Source organism: Centruroides sculpturatus, unplaced genomic scaffold (genome assembly GCF_000671375.1).
Source record: "Centruroides sculpturatus isolate CEXI.00-Female unplaced genomic scaffold, Cexi_2.0 scaffold524, whole genome shotgun sequence".
NCBI classification, from domain to species: domain Eukaryota; kingdom Metazoa; phylum Arthropoda; class Arachnida; order Scorpiones; family Buthidae; genus Centruroides; species Centruroides sculpturatus.
The window spans coordinates 91236-104694 of record NW_019384773.1 but is presented as its reverse complement, the minus strand read 5'-3'; the positions used below and the strand labels follow the sequence as shown (position 1 = coordinate 104694).

The window sequence follows — 13459 nt, the reverse complement described above, 5'->3', positions numbered from 1 at the left end:
ACTTATATGAAATTTTAAAGATAGGTAGCAATAGCACATTCGTCATTTACTATCGTAAAATATTTCCATATTACACTACTAAATTTTTTTGTCGGCATTGTTTTTATTTTAATTTAACTCAACACTCTCCAAAAACACAAACGTAATCTACGCTATCCCGTGTCACACTAGCCACAAACCAGTGTTTCCCAACGTGGGGCCCACGCCCCACAGGGAGCAATTGGATTGCTAAGGAGGGCAATTCGAAAATGGACTTGTACTTGTCCAGAGTTTAAGTTAACAGTATAGCCGCTGTATATGTTAGGGAGACTAGAATTTTAGAAAGGCTTAGGTGGGGCATAGCAAAAAAAGGTTGGGAAACACTGCACTAAACTATTGTGGCGGTACGCTATATTTTTGTAAATATTAATTTTAGTTTAGTTTCGTTTCTTCTTTCTACCCTTTGTTCTATTGTTCTATTTTCTTCTAAAACTTTCTTATCTATTCTCTGTCCCTTGGCTGGGATAAGCAGTTCCTAGAACTTTGAGGAGCAAAGGTGTAAACAGAAGCCGGAGAAAAAAAAGAAGTGACGTAGCAGATCATTCGTAAACTGGACAGCAGAGTGTACGGACGAGGTGAGAATACTGGGAGTCGTATTTTCAATGACCGGATAGTTCAGAAAAAAGATCGTGTTTTAAGGTCGTATTGACGACTGTGGAAGAAAAAATCCTAATTATTGAAGAAGAGAACTGGCCAGTTATAAGAGAAGGGCGTGTGTTATCCCACCCAACAGTATGCATAAAGAAACAAGCCGAAAAAAGGGACAAAACCCCAGATATCTCTATTTCTATCTTATCTATCATTTTTTCTGTCTTCTTAATTCTATCCCTTTTTCTGTTATTAGTGTTAAGTTAGTGTTTAAGGTTAGTTTTAAGGTTCCGGGTTATATTGTCGCGATCGGGATCTGTATTGTACACGTGATTTGGATACAGCGAACTATTATTATCGCTGTAATTTCGCATGCTACTGTTTGTACCGTGAAGTTGGAATCCCCCGAAATAGAATCTGTATAAAGACGCAAAAAAGCTCAATTGGAAAATTATATTAACTTTTGTTACTTTATCCTGTCTGCCTTTGTGGTGAATTCTAATTTAGCACATTTTTACACCATAAACAAAAACACGCGCAGTGCAAGTCAAAACACGTCGCGTTATTAACGCAAAGCGTCAACTATCGGTCCAAGGTCACACGCACCGGCGCCGACTGAGTACGAAAGTTGAGATCCGTATCCGTATCCGCGGATCTAGACACGAATGATCCGTATCCGTATCCGCGGATATACATTTTTAACGATCCGGCACATCACTAATTTGTACTTGTTATTTTTAAAATCCATTCAATGAATGATAAATTTAAGAACTTGTAAATTCAACAGATATTTATATACATAATTTTTTAAAATAAAATTTTAAGAAACGAACATATTCATTATTGTTTCATTAATTTATGATTAAAAGAAAATATTCTGTAGTAAAATATTGTAACTTAGACAAAATAATATTAATTCTTTACAATGGAAATACTAAATTCATGTTAATTGATATAAACATTACCTATTAATGAAAGAGTATAAATTATTTCACATTCATACTAGACAGATCAAGTTATAAACAATTCAATTAATCTAGTTTTAAAACTTTATCAATTATAAAATATTTCATCTTAACAATTAACATTACATTTAAAAGTAAAAATATCTAAATTAAAATATTTATTAGTTATACTAATATTTAGTTAAAGGATATTTGAATATTCTTTTTAATTGATCATCAACATCACTTCCAGGAAATAGTGGTCTACCAGCATTTGCCAATTCTGAAATATATAAATACTGTATTCAAAATCTCCATAAGAAGTCAGAAGAAACCATTGAAATTAAATTATATAGAAATTAATTTAAGAATAGGAGGAGAGTGACTTCCACATCTAATTAAAACTATATTTACACTTCAAAAATTGCTTACTAAACACTAACTGAACCATCCTGTATTTGTGACTTTATGTGAAAATATAAATAAAAATTAACTTTTACATTTATCCAATTTATATATTTTATAATTACTTTTATCTTAATTAAAATTTTTTTCTAACATTTTCTAATTTTGTAAAAAATAATTTTAAGAAAAAAGCAAATAAAAATTTATCACCAGTTACATTTTCAATTAAGCATTATATATATATAATATGTGCAAATATATATATATATATATTTGTACAGTTATATATTACAGTTAAATTTTTAAAATAACTTTTTAAATAAATATAAAAATATCATATACTAAAACTTTAAAGTTAACTATTATATTATTAATGCTAGATTTTGCTAAACTTTATCATCTTATTTAGACAGTTAAAAAACTCAATAAAAAGCTGCAATATCTTATAATAATAAATGTAAAATCACTACTAACATTTTAATATATTATCAATTCCAAAAATATTAAAACTTGTGAAACTGATGATGATCAAGTAAGAGTTAAATCAACTTATTTTTTTTTTACGACTAATAATGGAATATGTTAAAAAAAAAAAAAAAACAAAATCAATGTCATAATTTTGCTCTCTCTAAATAATTCATCAGAAAAATTAAATTTTCTTAATAAGTATAGACATTGATATTTCAGTCCTTTAATTAATATATTAGAAACTTACATTCATTAATACTAACCAGCAAATATACATCCTGCTGACCACATATCAATTGAAGTTGTATAAAGTTTTGCTCCAAATAAAACATCAGGTGGGCGATACCAAAGAGTTACTACCTATAAAAGTTAACTGATTTAAACATATATTTTAATAATACTAATAATATAAATGCTAACATTTATTTATGTGAAATGTTACCTCAGCAGAATAACAACGAACAGGAATACCAAAAGCTCGTGCAAGACCAAAATCTGCTAATTTCAATTCTCCATTCTAGTTAAAAAATAAATTTAAAAATTCACATTAAGTGTATATTTAAAACAAGTTTTATATTTTGTTACAAAATCATCATTACCTTATTTATCAGGAGATTTTGAGGTTTGAGATCACGATGCAGGACATTATGATTGTGACAAAATGCAAGCCCTCTCAGTAATTGGAACATGAATGACTAAAAACATTATAATAAAGAGGTATATACAGTACACAGCATTTTCTGTAACAAAGTTCAAAGTATATAATTCTGTAATAAAATTCAAAGTATAACAAATAAAGTGTGATTCGAAATTAATGTAATTGAAACTATTATATGTAGAACCTGACATGATAATTTGTAATTAAATTAATACTGAGGACAGTTTGAATAAAATAAGCATACATTGTTAAAGATTTCACAAATATAATTTAATTTTTACATTAATATTTTTAATTCTATTGTTAATAACTTTGTTGTACTGATGATAATATTTTCATTCTGGTATGTCAATTTAAATACATGAAACTGTAATTTTTGTTGGATACTGTATTTAAAAGGGGTTTGAAAATCAACTAAACTGCTACTTTATGTAAAAAGCTTATAATGATTTAAATTTTAAAAAATATTAATTAAAAAATAATCCATCAAATTCATTCTATTAAAAAAATATGATTAATTTAAATGTCTTTTTTTTATTTTTGAGAACTAAAATTGAATATTAATTGCATATTACTCAATAAAAAATTAATTGTAAGAAAAAATTTATATATACAATCTTAGTTTCTTGATATTGTTTCAAATTATTTATGATATATGCTATTTTTTAAATAGTAGAATGCATTATACATCAAAGTTGGAAATATATTTAGGGTCCAGAAAAAGTAACAAAAATATCTAACTATTGAGAAAAATCACATAAGATGAATAAAAGCAGTAGAAAATTAGCCACAGTAAATCAAGAAAATTTTGATTTTTGTACACTTCTATTAATTTTTAAAAAGAATTCCTTATCATGGAGACTGTTAATTTAAAATTTAATATCAGAAAAAGATAGTACTATCATCGAGAAAATTGATTCAAAAATTTTTAATTAGATGGGATTTGGCTAACACCCATTTCCCATTTCTAGATTATATTTCCACACATAATAAATAATGTGTAAACTAATACATATTTTAACTGGATGAAAATAACTATAGGCTATTACTATAGAAAACACCTATCACAAACTTGTCACAAAATAATTTAAGCCTATCATAATCCTACATGATCATGAATACTGATTGTTATCACATGTACTGATTGTATTTTTATTCACAGTCATATAATGTTTATTATGAAAGATGATACAAACAAAACACAGACTACTTTTATTTATTGTTTAAGAATTTTGGTAAAGAATAATGAAATTAATGTAGATTTACAATGTTCTGCTTGTTTTTGCAGCTTGTCAACTTCTTTCTTCTGAATTTCTTCTTCATTTATTGCACTTTTTTCCCTTCAAGCACAACATGTGCAAGGTTTGCAAGATCAAAGTAATATGATTCTGTTTTAGCTTATCAATTGCTGCTGTACTTCTTTCTTTCTTCTCCTTGACATCTTTCTATTGAATCAATGTTTTTCTTTTCTTGGAACAGTACATTCGCCTTCTTTTTCTGTTCTTTTTTGTGCATTATTCTTTCTTGCTCTTCTTGTTGCTGCAGCTGTTTTTTTTTCTCTCACTCTTCCAAGTAATTGCAATTTTTATAAGCAATAACATTATATAATGTTTGTTAACCAACTTCCTAGTAACTGGAACCAAATACAGACAATTATATATTTTTAATGAATCTTTAACAAAAATGTAGCATTTAATATCTTCTCCAACATAAAAGATCTGTAATTCTACAATGTATTCAATAAAACAAAGAATGCCATTCTATGTCAGCATTTCTGTGAGATAAACTCAGCGATGACCATCTTCAAGTACCTTGAAACAACAGCGTCTTTCATGTCTAACCAAAATTGAATATAAATCTGAAAACAGTCTTTGTCATTATAATAGAGATTAGCTCTGTAATTGTAGATTTATCCTTTCCTGAATACTATTGTATGGTCTTCATTTTTTCAAATTTATCTGATGTAGTCTGCAATTCAACAATGTCACAAGATGTTGATGCAGTTTAAGTTAAATGTATTTGACACAGATGAAAGAAATCCTTGAACTTTTGTTTATGCTTCCATATTTCAAAAAGGTATGTTAGAGACTGACAACCCTTGATGACAGATTGGTACACTTTGCAAAATGTTTCTTTTTGTGATTTCTGGAGACACCACAGCTAAATAACATCTCCATTTCCATCCTTCTTTAACAAGTCCGTCTTAAACTTACATTTTCCTGTGTTCATAAAAAATGTTGCCTCAGTTCACACACTAAGGAAAAAAAGGAAACAAGAGCATGTTAAAATGTTAAAATCTAATGTATGCAAACTATTGTAATGTAGCATTTGAAGCAACAAGAAGCTAATAAACCAAAACTTGTATCAAACATTATATTAGCTTACACTTCACGTTGCTTCATTCTGTATCTAAATTTCATCATCATCATGCCAGCAAGGACAGATCAGATTTTTTGCATTCTTCACCAAAATTACCTATTGGTTTTTAGCATTTTATTATTATTTTAATGATATTGTGAAATTTATAGAGATTTGTGTGAGTGTTGTAACATTATTAAGTAATCTCTGCCTTATACGAGGGTGATTCAAAAAGTAAGGTAACAATAACTCTCCTGTACAAATTTTATTTCACAGGCAGATATAGTGATACAGATTATTATGACACTGGTACATATTATTTTTCAACATAGCCACTATGCTAGTCCAAACATTTATTCCAACGATAGGCATTAATGCCAGCAGAGAAGAAATCTGCATCAAGTCCCTTCAACCATACCATGACAGCTTGCTGAACTTCCATATCAGTTTGGAATCGCCTACTACCCAAATGCTTCTTCAATGGTCCGAAGAGATGGAAATCACAGGGTGCCAGGTTAGCGCTATAGGGAGGATGTTCCAGTACCTCCCACTTGAAGCACCATAACAATTCAGTTTGCTCAGTTTGTCTGTCCTGCCTTTATTGAACTCAGTGCACCAAACCTACATCTGTTTATGTGACATGACATTACCACCATACTCCTCAAAACAAGTTGACGATGAATTTCTACTGGTGAGTTGCCCTTCAGACCAAATCACATTATGCACTTCCATGTTTGACCATGTTTCCATAAGCACAGCCATTTTCAAAATGATATTGCAAGAGTCTGATGCAACATTTGCACCATCTAATGCCTGTGTGATAAAGCCGTGATCTTCTGCTGCTGCCCTAATGGGAAATTCGAACAAGAGGAGGAATATGACATCCATGAGAGCTCTTGTTACCTTACTTTTTGAATCACCCTTGTATATTATATATGATTACCTAACTGATAAAGTTCATTTAACACCAGGGGACAAAATGCATTTTAGGTTGCATATAAGGCAGTAAAAATTTCAATTGTGTGATAACCCTTCAATAAAATTATTTACTACATATTTATATAAAGTATATTGCATTAAATATAAAGAAATTAAAATTTATTTTTCCATTTTTTAGTTTTAAACACAGAAAATCACATGCAATTGTACAGACAACTAATTTGTAATATAAAATACACATCAAAAAACTTTAATTTTTTAATCTATTATATGGATTTTCTGATATAATTGAACTCTAATGTGTAATTATTTATTTATGCTTTGATTAGTTATTCTATTGCATTGCAGATTTTTTACTCTCATTTTTGTTTAAAATAAATTAAAGCATTAAAGTTTATCATTTTAATTTAGTAATATTTGACAATTTTATAGAATTTTCAATCTATCATTTTTGTTATCAAGTAATAGTTTCATAGCAGCAAATTAATTGAATTATGCATTATAAACAATCAATCAAAATATAGTATATGACTTTACTCTGCTTTAATTATGAAAGTATTATCAAAATTTTATGATAAAAAAATTGTAGTAATTGAATAAGAAAAAATAACTTTAAAACTAATTATATAAAGTTCCTAGTCTACACTAGTCACTTTTCATAACTAATGCAAGTTAAAAAAAAACTTACTAAAGAATAACTATGATTTGAGCTTCTATCTATAATATTAATTCCTATGGTCGCAATGTTTTGAATATATACAAAGTACACTCAAGTTCTAAAGTCTCCTATTTTATTTCTCAAAAAATGGTAAACATAAAGAAACATGTATCATTTTTCAATGTAGTCCCTTTGCAACATCACAGGTTTTTCACTCTGGAATGCTGCTACAAAGGATTCTTTGGAAGTATGCATACTGAAAGACAATGGATGCTGTTGCAGCCACAAGATAAAAATGTTTGTCCACAAATGGTATCCTTCAGATTTAGAAATAGCCAAAAATCACTCAGAGAATAGTCAGGAGAATAGGCAGCATGAGAAATTACTTCAATTTTATTTTTTTTGAATAAGTTCTGCAACAAGTAGGAACAATGGGCTGCTGCATTGTCCTGATGAAAGCAAGGCTTTTTGCTTTTTGGGGATTTTTTGATGCATATAAAGTAGAAATTTTTCCTCTAGGACATTTTTGCATGTCTTCTCTGTTAATTGTCATACCCTTCAAAACAACATAAGAATAATCTCATCATAATTTTAATAAACAGAAATCAACACTTTTTCAGTACAGACCAGCATACAAAATTTTTTGATGGGAAAGAGCTACTGTTTTCATTGGGATGATTGTCACTTCGTCTATGGATTGAAGAATGGGATAAACATTTCATCCATGGTCACAATGATGGAAGAAATTCACCATTCATTGCAGTGCTTGACAAACAGTCACATGATTATCTCCAACTCTGGAATCAACTGTCAAGATAACCCACCAAGATGATACCATTGCCATTTTCAAATCAGCACATAGAATGGTGTTAGCAAAATCCAAAGAGAAGTTAACCTTATCTGCAAAGTATTCAAATGGTTATAACCAATCACTTTAACCACTATTTCCACTTGGGCAGCTCTATCCTTCGACTGGCTGTTTCAAAATATTTTCACATAAAAAATGTCCTTCTTATAACTTTCTTACTCATAAACATAATTTTTCACATCCATAATGCTATTTCCACATGTCTCTCTCATCTGCTGATGAATCTGAATGGGTCTTAGACCACAAAAAGAAGAAACTTGATGATTATATGCTGTTCTTAGAGTGTGAATGCCATCACATCCAAAACATACATATAAACTAGTAGTGCTACATTACACTGCTGTAATTGATTTGTTACAGCAGCAATTATTTTTTTACTATCATTAACCATTCTTGAGAAATAAAATAGAAGATATTAACTTAGAACTTAAATGCATCTCAGTTTATTCAAAACTAAACTTACAAATTTGTTATACGTTATAACAACAACATTGAAATAAAAAACAAAATTCTCAAGCTAGTAAATCCAAGTAATGAAACAATCTGTAACTTAATTTCAAAACAAGAAGGGAAAAAAAACAAAAACAAGGATACTAAATTGTACATAACAGGAAATTTTTTCAGTAACAAAAATAAAATTGTATGAGATAAAATGCCATCTATAATAAAAAATTTTTAAGATATAAAATGAGATATGTTGATGCATACATCATTAATCGTTTAAAGTTGCATATCTTGTATGATGTATATCTTAAGGGCCATAACCAATTTATTGTTAACAGAAAAAATAATCCAAAGACCATTAACTACAGTAATAACACACATTATGAAAAAAGAAAAGATAATAGTGCTTATATATTAAATGTCTAAATTTTCTTCAAAAGTTGTTGTTGTTTGTTTATGTTAGTTTAATAAAATTTGATGTTTTAAAAAATTTATTTTGTTACAAATTTTCATGATTTTCAGAATTTATGATTTAATTTTTAGAACTATTAGAAAATAATAATAAATAATTGTGTTTTTAATACAAAAAGAATAAGTTTATAAAGACATTAATGAAATAAACAATAAAATGTGATGTAAAAACAACAAAATATTTCAAATAAATCCTCTATATAAAGTAAACAAACACTTTAATTTTAAAAATTAGTAAAAAAAGATGTAATCTATAAAAATATTTTTCTTGTTAAAAACTTACTTTAACAACATCAGGATCAATTTCTCCATTCAAGCTATCAAAGTACTTTTTAAGGTCTTGATCACAATGTTCAAACACTAATGTTAATTTCTTTTCACTATGTAAAACATCATGTAGTCTAAATTGAAAAAAATATTACATTTAAATAAAATTAATTGTTTTCACTTTAAAAATTTAAAAAAATATATTAAAGGAAAATGAATAGAATATTAATTAATGCTTTTCTTTCTAGTAAATAAACATTGCTTAAAGCCCAGAAAATTTCTTAGTAAAATAAAAATATTTTCAATACACATCTTCAAATCACAAATCTGAAAGAGTTATAATTATATTAACTTTTTAAAATAATTTCAAAATAAAGTACAGTAAAACCTGTGCAAACTAGAATTGCATGGTACCAAATATTTTTTATGGTTTAGCAGGTATCCATTTTTATCAGGTTTCAGTGTTTTTTTTAAGCTGTAAACTACATCAGATAAATGTCATATGTTTACATTCACTGGGCTCCAATTTTCAAATTGCAGATCTGTACATTCCCACTGTTGTACATCCACCTGTCTGTCTTTCATTAATCTAGAGAATAAAGTTAAATTGATAAAAATTGAGATCAAATATCAAAAGTGTAAGAACTTGAGACTCCAATCAACCATACGAACTTCTGGTCCAGACCAGAAGTCACATGATTTCAATTCAAAATTTTCTTGAGAATGAGTTAGATAGGTGACAAGCAAGACTCAGTTGTTATCAGGAGAAGTATGATGTACAGGGCAAAACTATTAAATCAAAATAAGGTATGGAAGGCTTAGGGGCCAGAGATCCCAATTAACTTCATACTAACTTCCAGCTTGACTGGAAGTCAAATAACTTTTTTTAAATTAAAAGATTTTAAAAAATTGCAGCCCAGCATTGTGATGATATCACAATAAATAACTACTCATTTTTTTAATAGTAAAATCACTTTTACATATGTAAGAACATTTTCTTACTAAGTTTAATTCAAATTAATCCAAAGTGATTTCAACTTTGAGGCATATTCTAATGCAAGAATCAAGAACTATTCAACTAAAAAGTTTTCATTGTTACCAAGAATTTGTTCTGAGTATTCAAATACTTCTTGGATGTAATCCTTGAGCTCACACAACAGTGAACAAGCCAATTCAAGTACCAAAAACTAGCATCTTACTTTGCCATCACAAATTCATCATTATAGTAATACAAGTTATTCTGTGATTGGCTTCTTGAGGAATTTTAATAGTTTAATTAATTGTTTACTTAAATCTCTGTAATTACCAATATGTTAATCAACTTGTTTGAATATTTGGTACTAGTTAGTTACCAATTAATCCATAAAAGACAAATTGGCAGCATTGAGTTACCCTGTTTTCATTATTTTTAAGAATCACATTCAATACTTGTTCTTGAGAACTTAATTCTTGGAAAGTCATTCCCTTCTCAGTAATATTTGATTTCACCCCCAGGTTAATTTCAGAAAAAACTAATATTAACAAAAACCTAATGACCATATGTCTCCTTGCCATGTAATCTTCATTTCTGACAATGTTTGAAATTGTTCTCAGAACATAATTTGTCATATGGTGACTGTTATACCTTGGAGGTATGATTTTATTTATTTGTCTACAAGTGGAATCTTATATTCCACTTTATCCATGTAATGTCATATTCTTCATACCCATTTCCATAATGGACAGGTTATAGTAAAATTTAGCATAGAAAATTTTTTTATTTCAAAAAATTTTTTCCATTTCATTCAAGTCTGTTTTGGATAAGTTTTATTATATTTAATAATCATCCTGTTAGTTAAGTGATTTGAATAAGTATTAAAAATGTTCAAACTGTTTAATTATAAAATTTTTTGAATTTGGAAAGCAGCTTAATTTAGTAATTATTATTAAGTATCAATTAGAAGGCAGTTTAAACAACATAAAAGACTACAGTTAATGAATAAAAAGTAAGTAATACAACAAGTAATAATTGCCAACTTGAATAATTTTCATTAAATTTCTGGAAATACATAAGTGATTCCAAAGTCAAATAACAATTTTCTAAAATGAATACAGTATTTACTCGCATATAAGACAATGTTTTTATTAATTTATCACAGCTTCAAATTCTTAGGTCGTCCTATATGTGCAAGCAAAAGATTCTTTGCATTTTTGCAAATAATTTTTGTGAGCCATGTATTTGAATTTTTTACTGGATGTTCACTCTCTTGTATTTAAAAACATAAGTATTTTATCTAGGTTGTTTGAATTACTCTTATATATTGTCAGGAGTAAAGATGAATAGCAATAGGAAAAGCAAAGCTTTTGAATTGAATTCCAGATTGAAATTCCAACTCACACAGGAGCACGATATAAGTTTTAATCCATTCCCATGTGAAAACAGATGATTATTCGGAAATCAGAATTTGGATAAACTCATAAGTGTAATCGACGGAGAATGGATTCAACTATTAAGAATTGGCAGAAAAAAGAGTTCACGATTGTCCAGCTTTACGTGAACAAATTATGTTGTCAATTTTACAAGATGTTTCCTTAGTTTTTAAAATGTTAGTAATTTTTGTGGGACAATGTGTGCATTTATCTTCATTTGATATTTTACTTGTGATTAAACGAAATAAAACTAGAATTGTATTAATAAATCTAATATTTCTTTATTTTGATCTTTAAAGTCACACCTCGTCCTATATGTGAGGTCGTCTTATATTCAAATAAATATGGTATATAATATTCACGAAATTCTGTTTTAACATATGAATAAAAATTTAAATACAGTCGACCCCCCTATAACGCGGGTTCATATACAGTAGACCCCCTATAATTACAATTCCTATAAAGCTGCGAAAAAATTGCGATGGTATCCGTAAAAACCGGTAAAAAACTCCTATAATTACGTAAAACGTCATCGGGCAGCCGAACTACTTTCCCGCCGTCCGTAGCGCCGGAAAGATTACTATCGTCTATACAGTATTATATATAAATTAGGTACTGTACATATAATTATATATTAATTATATATAAATTAGGTACTGTATANATCCGTATCCGTAGATATACATTTTTAACGATCCGGCACATCACTAATTTGTACTTGTTATTTTTAAAATCCATTCAATGAATGATAAATTTAAGAACTTGTAAATTCAACAGATATTTATATACATAATTTTTTAAAATAAAATTTTAAGAAACGAACATATTCATTATTGTTTCATTAATTTATGATTAAAAGAAAATATTCTGTAGTAAAATATTGTAACTTAGACAAAATAATATTAATTCTTTACAATGGAAATACTAAATTCATGTTAATTGATATAAACATTACCTATTAATGAAAGAGTATAAATTATTTCACATTCATACTAGACAGATCAAGTTATAAACAATTCAATTAATCTAGTTTTAAAACTTTATCAATTATAAAATATTTCATCTTAACAATTAACATTACATTTAAAAGTAAAAATATCTAAATTAAAATATTTATTAGTTATACTAATATTTAGTTAAAGGATATTTGAATATTCTTTTTAATTGATCATCAACATCACTTCCAGGAAATAGTGGTCTACCAGCATTTGCCAATTCTGAAATATATAAATACTGTATTCAAAATCTCCATAAGAAGTCAGAAGAAACCATTGAAATTAAATTATATAGAAATTAATTTAAGAATAGGAGGAGAGTGACTTCCACATCTAATTAAAACTATATTTACACTTCAAAAATTGCTTACTAAACACTAACTGAACCATCCTGTATTTGTGACTTTATGTGAAAATATAAATAAAAATTAACTTTTACATTTATCCAATTTATATATTTTATAATTACTTTTATCTTAATTAAAATTTTTTTCTAACATTTTCTAATTTTGTAAAAAATAATTTTAAGAAAAAAGCAAATAAAAATTTATCACCAGTTACATTTTCAATTAAGCATTATATATATATAATATGTGCAAATATATATATATATATATTTGTACAGTTATATATTACAGTTAAATTTTTAAAATAACTTTTTAAATAAATATAAAAATATCATATACTAAAACTTTAAAGTTAACTATTATATTATTAATGCTAGATTTTGCTAAACTTTATCATCTTATTTAGACAGTTAAAAAACTCAATAAAAAGCTGCAATATCTTATAATAATAAATGTAAAATCACTACTAACATTTTAATATATTATCAATTCCAAAAATATTAAAACTTGTGAAACTGATGATGATCAAGTAAGAGTTAAATCAACTTATTTTTTTTTTACGACTAATAATGGAATATGTTAAAAAAAAAAAAAAAAAAAA

At 27.4% G+C, this 13459-nt stretch overlaps 1 protein-coding gene across 1 annotated transcript in view; it reads right to left on the bottom strand.

Annotated features, from left to right (window-relative positions):
* Positions 1-13459, bottom strand: part of LOC111629032 (cyclin-dependent-like kinase 5) — a 64508-nt gene that overhangs the window by 47128 nt on the left and 3921 nt on the right. The window contains 5 exon segments of the mRNA XM_023372899.1: positions 1764-1854; positions 2708-2804; positions 2887-2961; positions 3044-3139; positions 9124-9241. Of these exon segments, the coding sequence (XP_023228667.1) occupies positions 1764-1854; positions 2708-2804; positions 2887-2961; positions 3044-3139; positions 9124-9241 (477 nt within the window).